This window comes from Apodemus sylvaticus, chromosome 10 (genome assembly GCF_947179515.1).
Source record: "Apodemus sylvaticus chromosome 10, mApoSyl1.1, whole genome shotgun sequence".
NCBI lineage: Eukaryota > Metazoa > Chordata > Mammalia > Rodentia > Muridae > Apodemus > Apodemus sylvaticus.
The window spans coordinates 67,577,760-67,603,692 of record NC_067481.1 but is presented as its reverse complement, the minus strand read 5'-3'; the positions used below and the strand labels follow the sequence as shown (position 1 = coordinate 67,603,692).

The following is a 25,933-nucleotide window of genomic DNA, read 5'->3' as shown; positions in this document are numbered from 1 at the left end:
GCCAAAGGCATTGACTTCTAGAACTTTCCACCTAAGCCAGAAAGAAAGCTAAGCCTATGACCAATCTTCCTCATGAAGGCCAAATCTTGGAAGGTCTTGAGCATTCTTGGAATCGATGTTGGCTCAAAAACAAGGAATCTGGGACAGTTCCTCAATACGTGGGAAGAGCAAGGAGACATACAGGAGGGTGGGGAATTCTCGCTCCAACAGAAGGGAAGCAGCAAATTGAAGACAACAGGTTCAGGAGAACAGATTGTGGAGCTAGGGTCGTCACCATAGTAACCAACCCAATAATTCTGCAAGATTAGAGTTTCGAGTTTTCGGGTTTTTCTTTTCTCTTTTCACCCATCACTCTCTTCCGCACTGTCACCCTGTCTGTTCCTGGCGGGAGACAAGTTGTGACTTTTCCCCTCCTACCAGCAAGCTGCCTAGCTCTAGGAGAGTGCATCTGCTATGAATGGAAAAAGAATGGGATGTTTCAGGGAACACTTGGAAGACCCCAAGCCCATCTCTTCCTTCCCCATCAGAGCTGGAACCCTGTAGTTTGCCATGTACAGAGACATTGCTATTTACTCAAGTATGCAAGGAAGTTCCTTTATGTGCACAGTGTGTCAGAGGAAGAGTCCAAGTGCCAGTCTCCAAATAAAAAGATTTTTATCTCTGCCCTAGGATAGCCCATTTCTATCCCAATTGTTGTCAAAGAAGGTCAGTGATGGCCACAGACCAGAAAATCCCAAGCTGCCTTAGAAAGATCTAAATCTGACACTATCCCAAAAGCTAATGATGATAAGCTAGAGCTAAAGTTTAGCAGTAGAGCATTAGCCTAACATACCTAAGGTCATGGGTTCAATGCCCAGCACTACCAAAAGAGAGAAAAAGAGGGTAAAATATGTAGTTTCATCCATACATAAAGTTAATGGCACACATGAAGAAATCACAAACCTTGTCTGAATATAAATTTAACTAAACTAAAACCTCACCAACACAAGCTCCTTATCACACTGTCATGCCAGGGCCTATAACACTTGTCCACCAAAAGGGATAGACAGTTAGGAAGCAAACCATCAAGCTGTCTTCAAACATGCTGCCATCTCTCTAGGCCATAAGTAGATGAGCTGATTGGTGATACACACATATAATCCCAGAATTTCCAAAATCAAGACAGAAGATCAGAAGGTAGAAGCCAGCCTAGGCTACACACTCAGTTCAAAGCCTAGGCTATATAGAGAAATCCTGTCTCAAGCAAACAAATATAAACAAAGGGTAGTCAGGTATTAACTCACACCTCACACCTTTAATTCCAGTGCTCAGGAGGCAGAAGCAGACAGATCTCTGTGAGTTTAAAGCTAGCCTGCTCTACACAGCATGTTCCATGACAACCAGGGTTGTACAGAGAAACTCTTTCTAGAAAAACCATAGAGAGACAGACAGACAGACAGACAGACAGACAGCCTGGGGTTCACTCCCTAACTCCAGAGAAGAAAGAAGACAGAGTAAGGGAGTAAGGATAAAAACTCTCCATTCCAGAAACAACCAGACGCCCAGTGACTGGGCCCTCTTCTTTCTATAGTTATACACAACTCTCCCCTTACTTCCACACAAAGATCTGACCCTACCTGTCTCACAGATATACCCTAAGTGGTGGCCAGAGAGTCAGATACAGTCACACTGCAATCTTAGTAGTAATAAATGTGGTAGCCCACTGTTTCTACCCCTCTAACCTATTCAAACTTGGGGAGACTATGAAGAATAAACTAGCCTAAGTTACGGACATGAAAAGCTGTACTTCAGCTTTTGAAAGATGAGTGAGCTTGTGAAGTCGGCAACCTCCAGCCTTCTTTTCCAGTGCTTCCCCATTAACTCTCTCTGAGCATCACTCTTACCTAGTCCCTGCTACTTGGGGATGCTTTAAGATGTCCCCCCACCCTGCCAAACTTTGGTCCTCTGCAGAAAGAAGATTTTCTCTTAAGTAATTCTATGAACTACACACCTTCTGAGAAACAAGCAGAGATACGCTGAGCATGCTGAGTCACACGAGTGGGAATTTCGATGTTCTACCAGTTCCTGAACGACATGTTGAACCCGTTTTTCATATTTCTCTTCTCAGGCCATTATCCCAGACAGGAAAAAGTTCGTTCCCTTGAATAATCCTTTCCACTGCCTAGAGAGCCAGGCTAAGCATTGCCAAAAGTCACCTCTATTCAAGAACCATCTGTCATAGCCACACAAGAAGCCTCTCTGGGGTTGCTGTAGATAATCCCATGGCTTTGCTGGCTGGGGCTCTCTCCAGGGTAGGTAGGCAAGACATCTGCAGTTCCCATGTTCAACCACCAAGAACCCTGTACACTGCATCAAGTAGAAGAAGGGCAAAGGCTTGGAGATAAGAAATACCTTTCCAGATGCCCAGACCCTCCTGGGTGGATATCAGCACAGCAACTAGAACCAGGCACTCTACCATTCATTTGCTCGTCTGGAGCCCCACCAGAAAAGCAACACACAGAAGGGTAAAGGCCACGGATCCTACCCTGTGCCACCAATCAGCCACCAATGCCATGTACCAGTGCAAGCTAAAAGATGCCTTTCATTTTGACTTAATGAAACATTCTCACATGAGAAAACAGCATAAAAGAAGGCGTCAGGAGCTGCGATAACTACTGGAGAGGAACATTCTTCCAAGACTTAAAAGGAGTTCTTTGCCTCTGTCAAGCATTGAGTGGAATGGTGGCCTCTCTTCCTCAGACGCTACCTTCCGCCGTGAACAGCAGTTTGGGCTAGTGTTCTCACTACTTGAAACAGGGTTCTCCTTCACTCCTCTCACTTTTAAAGCTCACAGGATGACAGGACACCGGGACAATCTCCCATACCAATTCTATTCATGAGCTTCACAGGCAGGGTTCAGCTCCCTCCTGCTGAACATCAGTATTCTTCCCCAGGCTTCTGGGAATTCCACACCCTCCTGTGTGGATCAGCATCCCAGAAACCAGCAGAGCCTCATTTACTACAGGCGACTGAGATTTCTAAATTCAGCCATCCATGTCTACCTATAGCAATCTTAGCAAGCCCCTCCAATAGAAAAAAATAAATGACACCGATTAAGCATAATTATTAGGATTAAATTGAGCCATTACTCTAGTGCGATGCCTTTCTGCCAATATAAGCCCCCCCCCAGGTTTTCCCCTTAAATTGGGACTAAGAGCAGTCATTAAAGGTTTGCGTCCCTCTGCCTTTATTATGTGTTTGAGAGCTGTCTTATTAAATTGAAATCAAATGCACATCTAGGGGAAAGTTCACTTAAATACCAACTCCCAGCAAAACACTCAGAGACATGCACAATGATGGAGGCTGACGTGTTGCCAAGCAACAGAGGAGATGAGGCAGACATGGAGCTAAAGGGAAGGGTCTCCTGAAAGAATTAGTTAAGCTCAAGGGTTCAGATCTTACCGGATCTAGCCTGAGTTTTTGTGGTATCTCCTGTCCCAGAAAAGACATTAAAGGGGGAGGTGATGTAATTAAAAGTTCAACACAATCACAGATGATTTAAATATACACAAACACGCATGCATTCCCCTCTCCCCTGGGGAATGTTGTGAACATGCAGCCAATGAATACAAGCAATTGTCATCTATGAACGCTGCGGAGGGGGTGGGGTTGCGTGTATGTGTGTTAATTTGCTGCTGCCTCAGTGGTCTCGAGCCTCTTGATTTACTTTCCTTTTTCCCTCCCCTCCTTTCCCACCTCCTTCTCTTAGGACAAGACCAGTGCTTTGAGCCTCAGCAATGTGGCAGGCGTGTTCTACATCCTGATTGGAGGGCTGGGACTGGCCATGCTGGTTGCCTTAATCGAGTTCTGCTACAAATCCCGTAGCGAGTCGAAGCGGATGAAGGTGGCATCGTCTTCCCGGGTCTTTTCCCTACCCTGTTCTCAGTGGCACAGCTGGGTTCCCTGAGAGGCTGTTTTGCTCTAAAGGAGTAGAAAGGGACAGGTCGAGATCATTCAGGAAGCAGAGAAGCATCAGGAAGAAACTGAAAGGGATATCTGGATCTAAAAGAAAGGGAAGGAATGGGTGTATCTGGCAAATACTGTGCCCAAAACAGCAAATGAATCTTTCTGAAGGCAGGTCCATGAGGGTCAGGGTTCAGCCAGCACAGCAAGAGGCTGATTTTTCTGAAATTACATCCAATCAAACAAACTGCCCAGGTGAGGGAAGGCATGCCTACCCAGTTCCCAGTGCTGATCTTGCTATGCTTGGTGAACTGGGTCCATTTTTTAGCTTCTGTATTATGGGTGGCCCTGGCAGAGAGCATCATCCACAGAGAAAGGTAAACAGATTAGTACACTAACCCCAAACCACACTGAACACAGCTTAAGGCAGCAGAGAAGAACTGGAGAGGGTTGAGAAGCTGCCAGGGAAAGCATGAAAACCTGCTGGGCAAGGGGACAAGCAGATTCACCTTATGGCGTTCCAAAGAATACAACAGCAGCAATGGCTGGAATCAGCGGAAAGTAGATGTGAATACAATGCGCAAACCCCACTTTCTAACAGGAGCACATGGACCATCCTGGTGAATAGGGCGCTCACTATCACTGGTGCCCTGTGAGAAGGGCCAAGCATTCCTTAGCAAAGATGCAGATGAGAGCATTGCAGGGAAGCTGGGGTATCAGCATCACAGCCCCTGGATTGCACCATTAGCCCCAGTGAGGAGACATGTATGGAAGTCAGTCACGTGAACAGTGGCATAAGGAAGCGAAGAACTTTGGTCCCCTCTGTGACCGTCATACCTTTGGATTTCAATAGGAAATGGATCTGGGAAAGTGCTCAGGGCTAGGAAAATGGCTCACATGGTAGAGTGCCTGCCGCAAAGACATGAGGACTGAAGTTCAGAGTCTCTGTGCCCAGTTAAAAACCAGGTGCAGCATTTCACAACTAGCACCCCACCATTGAAAAAGGGAAGACTGGGGGGATCCCTGAAGCTCATTGGCCTGTCAGCCTAACCAGATCTATGAGGTATAGGTTCAGTGAGAGACTCTGAATAAAAAACAAGTAAGATGAAGTACAGTTGAGGAAGACCCTCAATGTCAACCTCTGACCTACATCCACACACATGTACATACACCACACACTCATTCATAGATAGATGATAGATAGATAGATAGATAGATAGATAGATAGATAGATAGATAGATAGAAATATAACACACATACACACACATAAAGAAAGTAAAGACTGTGATTCAGACATTAAAGACTAGGGGAATGTAGAGAAAGGATTGGAGAAGGCTTGTGGGAAATGGCAGAAATTTTTTTTTATTCGATATAATTTATTTACATTTCAAATGATTTCCCCTTTTCTAGCCCCCCCACTCCCCGATAGTCCCGTAAGCCCCCTTCTCTTCCCCTGTCCTCCCTCCCACCCCTTCCCACTTCCCCGTTCTGGTTTTGCCGAATACTGTTTCACTGAGTCTTTCCAGAACCAGGGGCCACTCCTCCTTTCTTCTTGTACCTCATTTGATGTGTGGATTATGTTTTGGGTATTCCAGTTTTCTAGGTTAATAACCACTTATTAGTGAGTGCATACCATGATTCACCTTTTAAGTCTGGGTTACCTCACTTAGTATGATGTTCTCTAGCTCCATCCATTTGCCTAAGAATTTCATGAATTCATTGTTTCTAATGGCTGAATAGTACTCCATTGTGCAGATATACCACATTTTTTGCATCCACTCTTCTGTTGAGGGATACCTGGGTTCTTTCCAGCATCTGGCAATTATAAATAGGGCTGCTATGAACATAGTAGAGCATGTATCCTTATTACATGGTGGGGAATCCTCTGGATATATGCCCAGGAGTGGTATAGCAGGATCTTCTGGAAGTGAGGTGCCCAGTTTTCGGAGGAACCGCCAGACTGATTTCCAGAGTGGTTGTACCAATTTGCAACCCCACCAGCAATGGAGGAGTGTTCCTCTTTCTCCACACCCTCTCCAACACCTGCTGTCTCCTGAATTTTTAATCTTAGCCATTCTGACTGGTGTAAGATGAAATCTTAGGGTTGTTTTGATTTGCAGGAAATGGCAGAAATTAAGAGCAAACTTTACACTGAGAAGGGAAGAGTATTGTGGCCACTATGGGTATCAGACCCGTGGTTATCTTGGCCTGGGCTCTTTCTTTGGCTTTACTAGATTAGTAAGATTTTTTTCCTGGGGTTTGCTGTCCTATAATGTGTACTAAAGGTCCACTTGTCAATATTCAGTTTCTTCTAAGCAGGGAACATATGCACTACCAGATCACTAACACAGGTCCCTGCCCAGCCTCTCCCCACCTTGGCCTGTGTACACCCTGGGTCAGCTCTGGGGAGGACATTTCTAGTCAGTCCCTTGTTTGGAAACGCAATGTTCAGTTCTGTATGAAACGGATGAGGGTAGAAAGAAAAAAAAAAAGGAGTTTGCATCCTAGTATTGAGACCTTCTGTCCTGGCAATCAGCATTCCCACGTCATGGTTCCAGCTGCCTTCCCGCTGGCAGGCTGCTTCCCTCCTCCCACCATGTTCCAGCCCCTGTGTGTTCTGTGTAAGCTGATCCCTCACCCCTTCTTCCTTCTCATGAGGCCCATTTGAAAAGCTGCTCTCCCACAGTACGGTAACAAAACAATGGAAGTCTGCAAGTATGGTTGATTTGTCTAAAGAACCTCAGGACACCTTGCTCTCATCTTGACCAGCTCTCCCACCGCCACATTCTGTTGGAAAAACAAAAAAATAACAAAAGCAGATCACTGACTTCATACTTAAAGCTTCCCATGAACTTGGTGGGATATGGCAAGCACCCCTAAACCCTAAGCAGAGCTTTCTTTGCCAATTCTGTCCAGAACATAAATTTACAGATTGTCCTTCTTTACCACCCAAAGAGAAGAAAGGGCTGTTCACGCAGCGAAGTGTGACCCAGGCCAGGAGCTAAGCCAGCTACAGTCTTTGGAACCCTCAGCCCTTCCACATGGACCAGAGACCCAGAGCTGGTGCTGGTCAACTCTCAAAAGCTCCTTCTCATGGCACCCCAGGACGTGGTGCCCTCTGGATATCTAGGGGTGGAGAGCCTGGCGTGAGTCCATCCATTCTGTTTCTTCATTCTGTCACCTTAGACAAGTTTACTTACTCTCTGGTCCTATTATTTTTATTATTTTTAAAAATGAGGACACTGGTAGTATATACTTCATAAATTTGTAGAGAGGATGCAAAATAATAGATCAAAGGATTGGCAGGAGACCCACATCACAGTATGCTCTCAATAAATAATAACAGTGATTGCTAGCATTCATGATACCAGCATCATTAGCAGACAGCTACGGCTCCCTTCAAGTTTTCCTTTATTAATGTTTACTTATTAACATGTAATTTTATTAGTCACATGTACTAGAATGTTTTGAGCCATGCAAGCCACGAGTCCTTAAAGAACAGGCTCTAGCTGTAGGGTACATATTTTTCTTCATCAAGTTAATGTGGAATTGTGCGCAGAAGAAAAAAGTTTATTGGAGCAAAAGAAGAATTGTGAAGAGAGTGGCACAAGGTTAAATAATGCAAACTGCCCTGTCTAAAGCAGTGTCCCCAAGATGGTCACACCTATGTGTACTCATCAACTATGGTGTGGTTTGGTATCCTCCAAGCAGAAAATCACCTGACCACCTAACATCCCTCTAGGTTTATAGTGATTTCTACTAACCCAGGTAACTGAACAGAGGCTGGGATTATCTTCTAAGACAGTCTTGACTGGGCTCACAGAAAGCACACTGCATCTTAGATGGCAAGGGTTCTTTGAAGAGGCCTTTGTGTCATGTTACCATGCCTGAGAGACATTCTCACAACTCCCTTTATAGTGTTGTTATTAAAGTTCTCAGAAGCCACCGGGGGGGGGGGGGGGCCCCCCAGAAGCATTAACCTAAGACTGTCCAGCACAGTCCCCGATAATCAGTTCCATCCACCATCATAACTTCTCCACAAAACAATAGGATGCCTAATAGAATTTTCCATCTTTCCACTTCAATGGAGACACTTTTTTTTATTAACCTAGCTGGCCCTTCATTTCTGACGCCCATCCGTTCCTCTCTTATCTAGGAGGATAAGTGGAATACACTCCAGCCACTCCTCGGGCTGCATAATGAGCTGCTTTGCTTTTCTCAGAAGCAATTATCTCTGGTTAGAAGTATAGCCTATGGCCCTACCCGGGGATACAGAAGGAGGTGACAGGGTAGGGGCAGGGGGAGGAAACTTTGGAAGGACCTTCCATCCTGTCTTTCCCTGACCACAACGTTAACCCCTTGTTAAAGCCAGGAACTACTAAACCAGCTCAGGCTCCCCCTCCCCCATGTTTCAGCAGTTCAAAGAGACCTTTCTCTAGTCACCATGTGAGATAAGAGGAAGAAGAGGAAAACTAAGCACAAAGGGGGGGATGAAGGCGAGGATGGGGGGGGGGGGAAGACTGGGAACTTCCCTATCAAGGTGTCAGCTCCTCATTTTCATTAGCCAGGTAATGTATTCTTGAAGATCTGTTGCTAATAAGTGGGGCTAGAGGAAGAAACGGCGCCTGCTCCCACAGGTCACACGAACCAAGAGCTAGAAGGATAGGAATTAGACAGTGAGCAAAGTCTCCACAAAGCCCAGGATCTTGGTTTTAGCCAAGATGCTTCTAAACTGCTCGATTTCTGTTCTTCCAGTGATTGATACTTTTTCGAGCAAAGTCCCTCAAGTGCCAGTCATTGTGCTGGTCACAAAGATAAACTCAGTCTGTGCCATTGAGGCAAGCACCGGATCTCAACTGAGTCTCCTTGACATTCTTCACCCTTTGAGATGTCAGAAACAGATCATACATGTCACTGGGGAAGCAGAAGGATAATAGCAGAGGAGATGCAACTAGGAACAACCCAGACACAGTGGTATTTAGCTAAGGATGCCCAGAGTCAGAGACTCAAACACTAGAACTCTTGCCTAAAAGTGTCTAGAAACCAGTAAGGCTTGATCAGAGAGTAGGAGATGAGGACTCAAAGACTTCAGCTAGCCCACAACATCTCAGTATGACTTAAGCTATCATGAAGCAAAATATCACCTAGGGCACATATTTAATTGAGTAGAGCCGCAGAGCATCTGCACTTCACCTCTTCCAGGGAAAACAGGATAGTACCTTTGTCCTTGTTGATAGTAAGTAAAATAAAGATCTTTCTCAATTTTGACCTTGCTCCCAAGGGAAATTAATCCCCCAGCCCCCTCCAACTCCCTGGAGAGCAACTGACCTTTCAAACTTGTACGTGACAATGCCAACACATGGTATGCTGAAGCCACATCAGATTAGGGTCTGTACACTTGCCTAGACTTAATGAGCATCAAATGGTTTAACACTGAGGAAGCATTCTCTATGGTTGGTGCTCAAACACTTCTTTGCACACACAATGAATGGGGTCATTAATGATACCTGAGCTCTCATTAGGATATTCTCTGACATCCAGAGGCTGGATAGAACTCTCCTAGCAAACCGAAAGACTGGGAAACAGAACATGGTCACCATTGCAGAACTGGGTCTTAGAAGAGCCACACTGGGAGACTTTGCAGCTAGACTGCTCATTCATTCTTCTTTCCCTGATTCTGTTTCAAAACATCTGAAAGGATGTGCTAAAGAATGACTGGTATAGTTGGGAGGGAACGACAAAGAGCCACACTCTCAAAGACAGGGGCAGGCATTAGTGATTGTCAGTTAGCTTTGGGAGAGTAGAAGAACCATGTTTAATAGGTCATCTGCTCTGTCACTGCCTCAGATAACTTGTCTTAAGTCAATTGTGGACATGTCAGGCTCTCTTTAAAATGATCGGGGACAGTAGATAAGCTCAACTTTGCTTCCGCTTTAGAATCACCCCAGAAGTTTTGAAAGTTAGATTCACAGGATATTCACTCAGCGTTAGTGGAGTAGAATTCAGGTAGCAGTGGTTTCTCCCTAAACCTTCCACCCTGAGATTTCAAGGAACAGTGTGAGAAATAAAGGTCTACAACCTGTTTAACTTGCTTTTCATGCCAGAGTTCTGGCTTTTGTCCTCTATTCTCCAAGATCCCATAAGTGTATCAAGAAGGACGCTAGTAAGAGGCCAGTGCCCACTTATGGTCGGGTGTTCTCTGGGCAGCCCTTAGCTTCCTGAGAAAATGGCTCTGGTATTTTAAAGTTGAAAGGTCTCAGTTACATGCCAAATTTGTCTCGGCTTTTGATAGCCTCTGGTGTAGACTATGCTATTAACCTTGTCCTTAAGATAAACTCATGATGTTTTGCCAACTTTAGTCAGATAACACAGAGATGTTTGAGACTTTTGAGGAACATAGCCCATGGTAATCAATGTGAGCTTTACATTTTGTTGTTGTTGTTGTTGTTGTTGTTGTTGTTGTTGTTGTTGTTGTTGTTGTTGTTCAAGTTAAAGGAACATGGACTATGGAGGTATCTCAGTTGATTAAGTGCCTAATGCAGCATGGGGACCTAATTCCATCCCCAGCACACATGAGAGAAAGCCGGGTGTGGTGATAATACTTTTAACCTCAGTCTTGAGGAAACAGAGATAAGGAGATCCCTAGGGTTTACAGATCACCCAGCCTAGAGGAATCCATGAACTTCATGTTCTAGTGAGAAACCTTGTCTCAAAAAAGCAAGGTGGATAGTTCCTGGTGAGTAACAGGAGGCTGACCTGTGGCCTCTACACTCACTCTCATGGCTGCGTGCACACATGCACACGCATACGAACTCTCTCTCTCTCTCTCTCTCTCTCTCTCTCACACACACACACACACACACACACACACACACACACACACACACTTTTTCAAAGACCATAGTAGACCAAAGTCTTAAAGGCTAGACATTCCAAGCTACACTCTAGATTTTTCCACTGACACAATTAAAATATTATTCTCTTTCCAACCTTTCTTGTATTAGAATCAGCAACAGAAAGAATTAATTCTTCCTGTTCTAAGCTCAGATTTCCCTGAGTAGCACTGTGGTTCTATTTATTTGGCCTTTGACTCAAAAGAATGCAATCCAAATCACACTTCCTCTTTGGTGGAGAACTGCCAGGAGAGGATGGAAATAAATTAAGTTCCAGGGTTTGAGGAAGAGACAGAACCAGCGTGGGCAGAGCATCATATGGGGGGAAATCTGTCTGAATCATGAATTTTATTTTTTGAGTATCTTTTATTTATTCTTTGATAATTTTATACATGCATACAATGTGTCTTGATCACAGTTTCCACCAGTTACCCCTCTCTCTCCTCTGGATACCAACCAACACATCCCCTGCCCACCTTCATGTTCTCTCTGCTTTTTTGATGTTTTTGTTCTTATTTTGTAACCCACCAAGTTAGTGCTACTTGATGGAATGCTGCCTGATTTGTTGGCTTGACGTGGTTCAGGTTACCACCGCTACAGTGAGTTCACTAATGCAATGGCCACGTCCAGAAGACAACCTCTCACAGCATCCTCCCATCCTCTAGCTCTGACATTCTTTCTTCCTCCCTCTTCTGTCATGTACATTGACCCTTTGGGAGATTATTATATAGATAATCCCATTTTTAGGTGAGCATTCCCAGTCACTGAGTTTCAGAACTTTGATCAATTATGAATGTCTAAATTAACTACTGCAAAGAGATCTTCTGGGTGAAGTTGAACACAGCACTAATCAATGGGTATAAACGCAATCATTGAAAAGGTGATTTTATGACATGTCCATTTAGCAAAACAACAGTAGATTTTTCCCAATAGTATCTAGAATCATAAGCTTCTGTCCAGATTTTCAGTGTTAGGCAGGGGTTAAACCTTGTGAAGCTTGCAGACAGGGCTCAGACCAAATCAGGAAGTGGTTGATTACCCTCGTAACCATCATGCCACCACTGCACCAGGAGACATATCTTGTCTGGCATGCCAGTGTTGTAGCATTGAGAGCTTACCACTGATGACATTCCCCTAGTAGTCTAAAGTGTCACTTTCTGGCACTATGAATGCTAGCCAGCAGGAAATTAGTGTTACTTCTAGCTCAATGTCCTGCAACCAAAGTGTATTGTATCTTCAACAATAACACTCAAAAGCACTCAAAAGCAATCGCCTTATTGTTTGTAGCCTTTCGAGTCTCTATGACCAAGAACTTAAATGGAGGTGCTGACTGACACTGACTGACACTAAGATTTTCATGTAAAGACTCTTGTCTTACAGGGGAAGGTTTTTTGAACTGATGAAAGGTATTGGTTTAAATACTTTTTAAGTTATTTTTAAGTTATTTAAGCTTTTATATTTTAAGCTTTTATTTTTAATTTTTAATTATTTTTAGTTCTTAGTTATTTTTAAGTGTGTGTAAGTGTTGTAGTGGTGTGTGCATGTGAATGCTGGTACCCATGGAGGCCACAAATATCAGATGTCTTGAGTTGGACTTACAGGCAATTGTAAGCCATCAGACGTGGATGCTGGGAATCAAACTCAGCTTCTCTAGAACAGAAACGTATACTCATCCATCTCCCCAGTCTCCAACTCTATTCTTTTAATTAGCCTCTAAAATGATGGATTTCATTACAACTTAAGTTTTAGTTAACCCACCCTGCCCCAGCCCCCAGATGAATCACAGATTTTGAAAAAAGAAAAAGAAGAAGAAGAACCCTTTTTAACAGTATCAAAAAGTTCAGTAAGAATGGGTAACAAGAAAAAAAGTTCATCAGACTGTCATAATAGTCTAGCAACAGAAGATAGAGTGATCTCTGGGCCACAACAACAAAACCAGGGTGTTTGGAAAGAATTGTTTTTAATAAATTCAAGAATATCTTATATAAACTATTTGTGTAGTGACCAGCAAGGACAGCTACGGATTGTGGAGGCATAGTCTGGGGCTCCCCCAGTATATGAGCTTTCTTTTATTTTTTTAAATGTTGTCCCCTTTCTGGGTCTGCCCCCCAAGAAAATCCCCATACCCATCCCCTGCCCCCTGCTCACTAGTGCACCCACTCCCCATTCCCTGTCCTGGCATTCCCCTACACTGGAGCTTTCTTTAAAGAGACAAAACTTATGTATAAGAGGATATATAGTGCACACATACACTGAGAGGAGCCAGCCTTTGCTGTCAGCTGAGATGATGCAGAACTTCAAGGGGAAAATGAAGCAGAATTCATGCTGACACGTGTGGGAGGTCAGTCTTAGCAAAGGAAGTCTCTCAACCCACAGATAACCCTTCTCATTATGTTGATTTCTACCAAGAAGCTAAACCTCACACCCAAAATTCTGAGAACTCAGAAGTAGAGAAGACGGGCTAAGGGTGGCATCTTCATACCGCAGAGTTCTTCCAATGGAACTTTGCAGAGAACAATGCTTTTCTCGACTAAAAGATAAAATCCAGGACCTGGATGATGGTCTTGAATATTACACTAACACCTCAACTGCTGAGGTGATCTGGGAGTCTGTCCCAGATCTAGAATTCTAACACCCTAGAACAACACTAAACTGATTTGTTAGTCTAGACCAGCAAGTTATACCTGCTGACAGGAAGCAGGTGACATGCAGATAAAGGCTTTTGGACATGTGGCCTCTCTTCAGTGCATGACCCTTTCTGGCTATGTTTTGTGAATTATCTTATTCAAATGACTCCTCAGTACCCTTCACATGTAGAGCTAGAAGTGGGGGTTCGAATTTTTGTTAGAAGAACATCATTTGCACCCAACAATAGCAAACTATCAGTTTCCCTTAATATTCCAAAGTCCTCTCTATGAAGTACTGCCAATCTTAGTAGATAGAGGTGGCAGAGGAGGAGGAGGAAGAGGAAGAAGAAGGGGAGAATGAGGAGGAGCAAGTGATAGGAGGGTGACTGTAGCTGCCTAGACAGACTCATGTTATAGATCTAGAGGTTTAAACATTCTAAAAATACCAAAGACAGGAATGTGATCACAGAACTTAGCTTAGGTAACAGTATGCAGATTTCCGAAGCTCCACTCCAGGAGCACCAAGGAAATGCCTTCCCTGTAGTAACCACAGAATGAAATAACACAGAGCTTGCTTCCTAATGCTTTAAAGCCTAGGCCCTGCTAAGGATAAGGGAAGGTGATGTGTACAATGTGGTAGAAAAGGACTATGTACCAAAGAAAGCAAGGATGCATCCCCCAACTCCACTGTCTGTGTAATGCTTGCTTACTACCAGCACAGACAACCTCCAAGTATAGACTGACATATCAGATTGGTGCTACTAACCCTCTGGTTTCTAGAGTATTAGAATTCTAGATCAGAAAGGGACTTACTATGCCAGAAATAAATAAGAATTACTAAAAAGTGCCCACACTGCCCTTTCTGGAGCCCAGGAGTGGGGAGAAAGTTTGGGTTAGAGTGTCAATCCCTACTTGATTCTTTCCCCTTTGGTAATCATTACCAAGGACCTGGGGAAGAACCCCCTGTCCTCCTGAAAAGGGTTTCTGTTTGATTCCACAGCAATCCATCAATGAAGCCATACGGACATCGACTCTCCCCCGGAACAGTGGGGCAGGAGCCAGTGGAGGAAGCGGCAGTGGAGAGAATGGCCGAGTGGTCAGCCAGGACTTCCCCAAGTCCATGCAATCCATTCCCTGCATGAGCCACAGTTCAGGGATGCCCTTGGGAGCCACAGGATTGTAACTGGAGCAGACAGGAAACCCTTGGGAAGCAGCCTCAGGCTTCCCCAGCCCCATCCCAAGCCCTTCAGTGCCAAAAACAAAGAAATGAAACACCACCTCCAACCACCACGACCATATGGAGGACAATTCAGCCAATGTCCCTGAAGAATTAAAAAAAAAAAAATCCACTAGGCCACCGTCCCTTTCGTTTGGGGATTTTTTTTCAACCTTTTCCATTTGCTAAGTGAAGATGGTCACTAACTCTATGCTGCAATAATGGAAGAAATCCTGTCCAAGGAGGTCTTACATCTGAAAATGGAGTCACTGGGTATCAATGAAGAAATCAAAGTGTTTAATTTTAATTCAGTTGTTAATGTGTCTTAGTGTGTGCATTATTTTCTTACTAATAATACCCATGGTTTGCAGACTCTGTTCAACCCTTTTCCTTCTTCTTATCCCCAGTCCCCCCACACACATGCCTTCCCATCACTCTTCAGTTTCAGATTGAAGACTCATGATTGGTTCCACCTTACAAGCAAGGAAAGGAATACTTGACCTTCAAACTCATTCAGTGTTGGAGCTCTCTGTGATACCTTTTATCCTTTGGCCCATGCCTTGGATGGAGACAGACACTACTGGAGAAGGGGGCTACCTTCCCCAGAGAGAATACTACCTAAATGCTGGCTCATCAGAGAATAACCATGAAGAGCATCTTGGATAAGGGTTTTTTAAAAGGAGGGATGGGCAGAGTATAGTGGAGTAGGACTTGTTAAGTTCATTGTTGCTGGGAAGAAGCTTCCTGTAATACTCAAGAGCATTCCACAGGCCATAGAGTACCACATGGCATACCTCTTTCAAAGTCAATCTCAGCCCCAGAAAGTGTGTTCTACTATGCTTTGCCCAAAGGCAGTGTGGTAGCCAAAGGACACTGGATTTCTGAACCCCGTAGAGCCTTGGAGATGGCAGTCAGGGGTTGCCATACATGATTCTTGCCTTTCCTTTGCTTGACATCTATACTGGATCCCCATGGTAAAGTAGGACTCTCTGTGGAGCCTCTGGCATAAGGGGAAATGTTGCCCAAGCTAAGTGTGAAAGGAAGGTGATAGGGAATTATGGAAGTCCATCCAAGCCCCTGCTGCAGAGCCTTCTGTGCTATTACCTGTTCTAGGTTTGAGAGACCAAATATGAACTTGTGAGTTGTGTCAATGCAGAGAACTGGGGGTTTGTGTTAATAGAGTATTGTTTTAGCATGTGATCAGATCTTACAAAAGAAAGACAGCAAAGCCTGAGTTATTTTTAAGAGATGGCGATAAGGTATATTGCTAAGTACATCTGGAAACCTTAAGATGCCTGAGCCCATCTTCTAACTAACACGAGGATACTAACTTTTTCCCTGGCTAAGACAGACTGAGGACATTGCATTACAATGGCCAGAAACTACACCCATGAATGCAATGACCAAGGTAAAGGGCAGCCAGACAGGAAAAGTGACAAGAGCCACCCTGAGTGATGCTAGGCTGCCTGAACCTTTGGGTGGGAGTGGAAGTCCCTGGCACACAGCTTTGTGGAGCCCTCCACTCTCACTCTTGGTGCAACTGACTTCCACCTCTTATGCAGCCACGCCCAGGTGCATGCTTCAGTGAGTGCCATATGCCACTAGCTTTTACCGATAACCATATTCCGGCTTATTCTCCTACCCTCTGCTTCCATCCAATCTTCCCTTTTAGGGGTTATCATTAGCAATGGATGAGCTGAAGATTTTTAGAGCCTATCCATGGTTCAGGGCAGTAGAAATGGCTTCCTCTGTGGACGCTTCCAGTGGACAACCGCCATCTCTGTCTCTCTCTTTCATTCTCTCTTCATCAGCCATAGCAAAGAAACATCCCAGAATCAACCCTTCTCACGTTGATCAGTTTCTCCCATGTTACCATGGGCATGGCATGTGAAGCAGTGTCCTGGAGATGGATTACCGCCTTTTATTTCTGCCAGCTGTCCTCTCAGCCTCCTGCCTACCACTGTAGACTCTGGTGTGACCCGCCACACCTAGGAAGAGATGGAACTAAACTCTACCATCAGCTGCTTCAAAAACCTTTTGCCTATGGCCTAGGAAGATGTTCTCCAGCCCCTGAGCCTATTGGTTGAATAGAGAGAGACTGTGGTGGAAATGAGGGTCTTGCTGGGAGGAGTCCAAGACTCCGGGGAAGATGCTTCTCACCAAGGGATGTGTAGAGAGAAAACAGAAGTAAGAAAGAAGTTACATTGTATTATGTATTTTTACTACACTTTTCTTAAAAATGGAGCAGTGGGAAAACTCTGAAAGAGATTGACATTTTTCTCAACAGGAATCCATACTTAACAGTTCTGGCTTTCATTAAATTTTGCTCTTTGGTACCTGGGCCTTTTATTTAACATCTATATTTATTTTAACTCCCTTGGCAGATGTATGAAGGAAAAAAATAACTGGTTTGATCAGTCACTAAATATTTGGGATAGAGGTTCCTGTTTTATTTTCAAATAGCCAGGGTTTTTTTGGTATTTGCATAAAATGAACAATATCACCAAGAATTAAATCACTGTGGATCCATTACCTACCTTTCCTTATTGTTCATTCCATGTTGTGCCATTTCTGAAGTTAGGGTTCCAAACACTGATATTTTCTTATCTTCTAAGATTAGCAAGTTTTTAACTCTATCCCGTCACCCCTATGCTGGACCTGGGACCTGAGACATGGGACCTTGTGCATGCTAGGCAAGCACATGGCTACCATGCCCAACTCAGATTCCTCAGAATTATTTCAGAACATATGAATGATTCATCAAGATAGGATTTTATTTTTCACATTTATTTATTCATGTACAAGCATGTGCACATGTAGAATAATGTATGGAGATAAACTTGCAGGAGTTGGTTCTCTTCTTCTACCATGTAATCCCTGAGGATCAAACTCAGGTCATCAGGCTTGTCAAGCAAGCATTGCTATCTATGGCATCATCTCTCCAACCTCAGGATTTTTCAAAAACAACAAAAGACAAAAAGTGGTGTTCGGCATTTACCACACACAGTTCCAGAGAGCTAAGTTTGACTTGCAGGCATTACAGTTCCTCTAGAGAACTGGATGGCTCCTAGAGAATAGCTCACACACACACCCAAGTAGGCATGCAAATCTATTGTGATGTATACAAAGTCAGATCAAGAATCAAGTAAAAACCAGACTTCTGGAGGGTGATCTTGGTTGTCTAAACCCAGGATCCCTTTGTCTGAGCCTGAGAGCTTTTCTTCCCCTCAAATAAGAAAGGTTTTCTGACAAAATCTGACTGTACTGGCACTTAGAGATTGATGATTAAGAACAGCATCAAGAGGGCTGTAGATGCAGCCCAGTGGTAAAGTCTTGCCTAGTTTGCTTGAGGCCCTGGGTTCAATACCCATTATTATCCCCACCAAAAAAGGAATAAAGAGAAGGAAGGAACATGGGACGGAGAAATGGAGGGAGGGACTAAAAGCAGTATCAAGTATTTATCTTCCTAACATTGCATGTTAACAAGAGCCTAAAATCTAATTAGATTATAGGGGGAGCTTAACAGCAGACACTCTATAAGTGGGAGGATAGTAGAGGAACCAGCAAGTTTGTGTGACACTCCAGTGTTTACCCCGCCTACCTATAGCATCTAGGGTGCCCCTGGATAAAGAAGCACCAGCCAGCAATCAGAATCCATCACCTTACTGGCAAATACACTGGGAGATGTCAAGCTGGCTATAACAGCACAGGTCCCACTGTACTGAGCACTGACTATGTTAAGCACCTTTCTACCTTCTATTTCAGGAAGATAAGATATCTGAGACATCAAGGGCTTGAGTAGCTTGCCCACAGTCTCCTGGTAGAGTCATGTTTTGAACTAAGTCTGTCTGAACTCAAAGACTTTATATCCCTATAGACCCATTTCATCACCAGCCAGATCATGATGGTTAATGGTCAGGAAAATACCAAGAAAGCACTATGGACCTGTGTGTTGTGTCAAAGTAATAAAAATGGAATGAGTAAAATTATGTCTGCCATTCCATTGAGAAAGACACCCAGGCCTTGGAGCATGGAGAAATCACTTATCTAGTCAAAACTACAGAAAGGAGAGTGGGGAAAAAGCTATACACACACACACACACACACACACATATACACACACAAACACTAGCCTCCATGCTGCGGGGAGCAGGGGTTAGTACTGGGATCTGTGATATTGCCCACGCTAAGCAAGCACTCTACCACTGAGCCATGCCCTCATCTAAAGATTCTCACTTTTAGCACTTTTAAAACAAACCTAGGTAGAAAGCAGCAAGATTATAGAGGAAACTGAAGGCCAGCTCCCATGAAGAACTATTGATTCAGCTGGTTATTGGATCCTCAGGGCCATGAATCTGAGAGAAGGGAGCAATTGCCACCATCCTGTGAGCCACAGGGCAGTGGATTCATGTTCTACCAATGTTAAAAGTAACCTGTACAGTAGAAGACATTACTCACAGCATTGAAGTAAATCCCCACAAAAAGGTACTACAGGCACGAAGGTTGAAATCTATACCCTGATTTTCCTTCTCTCCAGATTCTTCAGATTCATAGGCCACTTACACAATAACCTCTGTGTTCCACGTAGAAAGCAGCAGGAGTTAAAGGGCCAATGCCAGCCAGTACTTTTCCCTGGAGCTTCACATATATCCCAAGTCACAACTCTGAGGGGTGCTAAGGTAGGATCAACAAGGCCATGAAGAACTGGACTCAAATATCTTAAAATAAGACAGTATCAAAGGTCATCTTAAAAAGTAAAATACCTTTGTCCTTTACTAACTTTCCAAGAAAGTTTTTTTAGGGGTGTCATTCATGTGTTACTTTAGAGATAAGAAAGGTAAAGGTCTCTGGATATTATTGTTGGAACTTTTAGTTTTGATTGGTTGGTTGGTTGGTTGGTTGGTATTGGTTGGTTGGTTGGTTGGTTGGTTGGTTGGTTGGTTGGTTGGTTGGTTGTTTCGTTCATTCATTCATTCGTTGGTTGGCTGGTTGGTTGGTTGGTTGGTTGGTGGAGGCAGCTTTAAGACAAGATCTCATATAGCTCAGGTTGGCCTCAAGCTCACTCTGTAGCTGACCTTGAACTCCTCATCTTCCTGTCTCCTCTGCTCAAATACTAAGAGAAACTTAAAGAAACTTCCTGCCCAACAGTGTGTCATGGTTAGAAAAGCAATACTCAAAAGGACAGCAACTTAGAGTTTGCCATTCTTGACTTGTTCTCCCAGATCTGCCTCCTAGATCTGCCTCATTCTGCTCATCAAAGAAATGGGATACTCTGTTACAGAAGTGTAGATTCTCCATCAGTCACAATTATTCTAGATGTTTCTCTGATGGAACACAGGCCACCCATGGGTTACTGTTAGTGCTTACTTTATGGCTAGGAATTGTATGGATTTGCACTTCCAGGTGATTATAGAGTTCAGTCAGATAGAAATTCCCATGTGCCATCCTAAATAATCAAACAACATGTTCAATGAAAACAACTTAACACCAAGGAGCTCTAGGCTAGCAAGATTTGTCCATGGCCACACCCATGGCTCTGGCTTCCTGGTGCAGTCTACTCTGTCACCAAACTTCTGTTTCCTTTTTCTGCACATATCTCATAGTAGAAGTCTGTCTAACAAGCCATGAAACAGGGCTTCTTGTGAAATCCAGGGCTGGTCAGTACCAGACCTCTGGGTGATATCTTGTGATGTTCTGTACAGAGTCTCCAAAGTGTAAGCACTTGACCCGGATAAGAAATCCCCCAAAATTAAATCTCCATGGTTCAGAGCTGAAGATGGAGCCCAGAGACAAAAGAGAACTCTCCTAGCATCTAACATCTGTCAACCCCCTGGGAGCCCAGTAATAGAAACACACATGAATACACACACACAGAAAGAGAGAGAGAGAGAGAGAGAGAGAGAGAGAGAGAGAGAGAGATACAGCTGGGATGCTCCTGAATGCACAAAGTCCCACATTTGCTCCCAAGCACCATATAAACAAGGTGTAGTGGTGCATGCCTATAATTCTAGCACTTAGAAGGCGGAGTAGGAGAACCAAAAATGCAAGGTCATCTTCAGCTGCATAGTAAGTTCAATGCCAGCTTGGGCTTTATGAGATTCTTATTCAAAAGAAATCTACCTTGCAGTGACCTTAAGCTACACAAGGCCATTGTGCTGGCCCTGGTACAGGAAAAAAAGATATATAACTTGAGCTCTAAACATCCCTATACTCTTTGGGCATGTTTGTAGCAATGTAACATTCTCCTTGAGAAAAGGAGACTCTGAGCTGCACAGATAAGATTATTACAGCAGAGATAAGTCCCTGGGAAAAGTCAGGAGGGCGACCTTAGTCAATTGAATCAGCCTTCAATACAATGATACAAACTGGAAAACTACTACTTGGCTGTTTCTATCAGACACTCTGAATCCCACACCTGTCCATCACAGACTCTGAATCCTACCACTTGTACTTTTAACCAAGTTCCCAAGAAGAAGTGTCCTTTGACCTCCTTCCCCATGGGTGCCAAGCTATGCCAGTGACAATGCTAATCCCTTCTCCTCAATTTCACATTGGCTATGGAATGGGGAGTAGTCCTTGCTCAGCATACTTACAAGGTGCTGAGGCTTCTGGTGTACCACCTCTCTGTCCTAGCCCTGCAAAGTGGGGACTTAATGCCACCCAGAAGAGGAAATGGAGACTTGCACGGTCATGTATCTAGTGAACAGCTTGGTCTGAACTCTATAGTCAATTCTGTCTCTGGAGTCTCTGCTTTTCCACCTTACTTGAAATTTCCCCATGCCCAGAAGCACCGAACTCTATTTGACAGCTAGGAGGCCCTCTGCCTGTGTGGCTGGTACTGACCTTGATCTGAGTGACATTCTACCACCTAAGCCTCAGTGTTCTCATTCACGATGTGAGGGAAAGAAGATAAAAACTTAACTTCTCTGGTCCAGTTTTATTTCTATTACTGTGATGTAATCCCCTGATAAAAAGTAGTGTAGGAGAAAAAGGGTCTTATTTGGCTTACAATTCCAGGTTACCATCCGTCACAGCAGAGAAGTCACAGTGAAGGATCTTGGAGCAGCTAGTCACTTCACATCCACGATCAAAAATGGAAATAAATGCATGTAGGTCTGCTTGCATACTTTTCAGTCTTATATAGTTCAGGGCCTACAGCCTAGAGAATGGTACCCCACCCACATAAACTAATAATCAAGGGAGTCCACCATAGATATCCTCACCAGAGCTCTAAGAGCTCTTTCTGTTGGAAGCTTACATACTGTACGGCACTCAACAATAGATAATCTTGTCTCTGGGAGATACTTGGTGACATATGAACACATCTCATTTTCCACATATGAAGGAAGAGGATGGTTGCTAGAGGACTTTAGTGACTAGAGATCTGGGTGTAAGGACCATGAGAGCCACAACAGAGAATCAACCTGTCCTAGATGCAACCTCTACTCCCAACCCTAAGCAATTAGCATGAAGTGGCATGTTGGCTGTGAATGACAGTAAAACAAGACAGAATGGTAGAGGGACAAAGATCTTAAGTGGAGCAAGTGAATTAGAAGATGGCAGGTCTTTGAATTCAAGCCAAGAAGAAACTTAATGGTAGGAAGTAGGCTTGACAGCAGAAAAGTGGACCCCTGGGTGTCAACCAGGGACCAGATAAGGCAAGGTCAGGTATTCCATTAGGCAAGGAGACAAAGATACTATCTGCCTCAAGAGACTGAGGGGGCTCAACCTATATAGGTCTCTTGCACTCAACTCAGTCCCTCCTTATTTGCTAGCTGGTAGCTCTGCAAGTCAGGACTAGTCTGCTATGGGAAAACTGCTATGGGCTACACTCTCCCCCCATGTGGATGGATATGCTTAGTTGTTTTGGTTTTTTTGCTTTGTTTTGTTTTGGGGGGTTCTTTTTCCCAGAACAAAGTACACTCAAGCTCCTAACAAACGTGGGTACCACACCACCATGCCCACAGGTACATGTCATAAGGAGCAAGAGAACAATGAGTGAATGAATGTGTGACTCACCAAAGGGCTCATAGTTAGGAAAGAAAATAAGCCACATTTATACTATTAAACACTAAGACCAGCTCTAGTTGCTAGTAGCTAGCGACAAATGGGTCAATCCATTCACTAAAGATCTCTAGCAAGCATCCTCTTCCTTCAAATGTGAAATATAAAATGTGTTCAGACAGGATTACCCTTGGTTGAGTACCATTCAGGATATAAGCTTCCAACAGAGAGGGCTCTTACACACTGTCATCTGTCATCTGACATGGCATGTCATCTGGCCAGTGATAGTGAGTTGTCCAAGTTGAGTCTGGGCCAGCTTCTATATTCCCATCCCTGCTGGGAGCCTCCTTGCCTGGAGAAAGTCGAGATGGGGCACAGAGTAGGACTCTGGTGTGGCCTTAAAGACTGATGGTCTCCAGAAGAATGTTCTAGCTCCCTAAATATACTGAAATGCTTAACTTTAAAAGTCCTAAAAACTTTCCAGCTCTTTCTGAGGGTAAAAGGCTGCTGGCTTAGGTGATTGAGGCCTGTAGCCTAACAGCAGGGAGTAGGGATGGGGCGTGGAGGGGAGGAGATTAAGTAATGTGGCCTTTGTTCTATCTCAGCAGGAACTGCTCAGTTCTAACTTTCAGCCTGCTAGTAGAAGTCACAGAAAGAAAAGGGACACTTTGAAAAGTGATTATAGCATTTATTACTAAATTGTTTAAAAAAATGTTTTCTATGAAAGCTACCTAAGAAAATGGGGAGGTAACGAATGAATAAAAAGGAGGATAAGGGAAAATTCTTCTTTACCTCTTTGTCTAAGAAGTCTTCTATCCAAAAAAGTCCTCCTCAGCTCAATTCTATCTCTCCTCTTTATCCTCAGCACTTATACATCTTTCAGAATACATGCTCACATGGTAAAAAAAGTTCATCACAAGTTTACACAAATTCAAATCATAAATCGAATAAGAACTTTACAACAGTGAATGTTTGCATGCATATCAATTAGAAGTAATTATCTGGCTAAACATTCATCACCTGTCCCAGCTCCACAGATTCACCGAAAGTTAAAAAACTATAACTAAGTTATTAGTGAAGTTTTGTATAGATAAACCCAGTTAATGTTTTGTCTTCTGTCCTAGCAGCTATAATAAATCGTTAGTTCCCTTTTTATGACCTTTGGTTAATGATTTTACAACCTCTTGGAATATGCTCTGAGTATTAGAAAGTCTGGTTAAGATCTAGAAGCAATTAATTGGTGACACCTGGGAGAGTGGCAGAATTCTCATTGTAGTTTTGACTATCAGAAAAGAATCTAATAGCAGTCCCACTATAAAAGAACTTAATAAATACTGATATAATTTTGGGAATTCTTATAGGATCATCATAAAGAACTGAGAAGTCATCTATTTGTCTATATAGCATCACTACAAGACAGTACATCTTCATAGATCTGCAGAGATCTGCTCAAATGGGTGGCCCAATACCTAGCGATTGTCATATATGTTTAATAATAACAGGAAAAGCATATTAACAGCAGGAATCTTTCCTAACATGGTTTTCTCCTGGGCCTACTGGAGCTTTGTCATAGATATTACTCTAAAGTGAAGTCATTTCAGGAAGATCACCTGATAGTTATCAACAGTTATTAGTTATTGTCCTATGACGACTCCTGACACATCACCTTTTCATATACAGGTTCTGTAAAAGAGACTCTACCTTCATGACTCTCCATACCCCCATTCCCCTTGGTCAATACTTTTCATCTCTGTCACTTTCTATCCCATTGTCAGGGTCCACTTCATTTTCCTTGCTCCTGACATTTTCTCAGCTTAGAATTTTTCACTCATGCCTTTGAGCCTGGCTCCTCATTACCTGTATCTTTTCTCACTAAACCCTATACACCCTCGCTAAGCTTGCCTGAAGTCATTCCCTCATGCCACTCATCCTCATGCATGATTCTTTATTTCCTTGTTTGTGCGACTCTCTTTCCTCCACACCGAACACAAGTACACAAGCCCATGCAAAAACCATCTATCAGTATTTGTGAGTAACTTGATGACTGAGGTGGCTGAAGCTGAAACAACAGAGGGCCCCAACGGAGACTGAGGGTGTTTTACCACTGGGGAAATGGGGGTATGAATGAGGCCATTGAGTTTTTGTTTTGCCTCGAGAGGCATGGTAAACATTAAACAACCAGAGGTGGAAGAGGTTTGCATACATTCAAGCAAACCTAAACTCAGACTGAGGTTTTTCTTAAGGTGTGGACTTAGTTACAGGTGTTTTGGTGCACAAAGGCATGATACAGAGAAGCAGATTCATAGAGAATGGGCTGAAGACTAAATAAAGCAGGAAGACATATAGAAAAAGGACCTCAGGAACGTGATAAAACTTGGCCCTTATTCAAGACATATCCTTGATGTTTACTATGTTCCCAAAGTGTCTTTCTCATGTCAAAGCATTCATTGTATGATGTTTGGTGGACTTTTTTATCTGTGGCCTTGATGGCTGAAAGTATCTGGCAAGATTGAGCAGGATTGTCATGACTGCTCAAAGGTCTGAAGGGGAAAAATAAAGAGACTTTGGGAGACACCAGATGGAAAGCAAAGAACTCAGTATGAAAAATTAGAGGCTACTAAAGGGAAATGTCACTTCACTTGATATTTTGCAAGAAGCCCCTCATTTAGAGATTTTTGGTTTATGTGTATGTGTGTTTTGTCTACATGTACATATATGCACCATGTACATGCAGTTCCAGCAGAGGCCAGCAGAAGGCACTGGTTCTCCTGGAAATAGTATGAAGAATGGCTGTGAGCTACCACTTGGGTGCTGGAAACCAAACCCAGGTCCTCTGCAAGAGCAGCAAGTGCATTTTACTACTGAACCATCTCTCCAGGATGTGGTTTAAAAAAAATGCATCTAAAACACGGTCACAAGAATAACAGAAAGTAGGCATTCAGAGGGAAGTCTGGAGTTGAATGTATATGGAGTTAAGAGTGGAACATTAAGAAAAGACGTTTGAATAAGTCCAGAAGGAAAAAAATTAAAAACATGTAAATACATAGACATTTTAGAAAAAATAGCTCATTATCCTTTCCACTATCTTGCCTTGAAACCTAACCAGAAAAAAATAATAACAATTTCAAGGGTTTGGGGTTTTTTTTGTTTTTGTTTTTGTTTTTGTTTGTTTGTTTGTTTGTTTGTTTTGGGGGGTTGGAGGGGGCTTCTCTTTCATAAAAACATGTGTTGTGACCTGGAAGTCTTGTGT

At 43.4% G+C, this 25,933-nt stretch overlaps 1 protein-coding gene across 4 annotated transcripts in view; it reads left to right on the top strand.

Annotated features, from left to right (window-relative positions):
* The window catches only part of Gria1 (glutamate ionotropic receptor AMPA type subunit 1), a 319,911-nt gene extending 305,265 nt beyond the window's left edge, over positions 1-14,646 (top strand). For all 4 annotated transcript variants that reach the window (XM_052195298.1, XM_052195297.1, XM_052195295.1 and 1 more), the window contains 2 exons: positions 3,749-3,883; positions 14,443-14,646. In XM_052195298.1, the coding sequence (XP_052051258.1) occupies positions 3,749-3,883; positions 14,443-14,646 (339 nt within the window). The remainder of the gene's footprint in view (positions 1-3,748; positions 3,884-14,442) is intronic.
* The last annotated feature ends 11,287 nt before the right edge of the window (positions 14,647-25,933 follow it).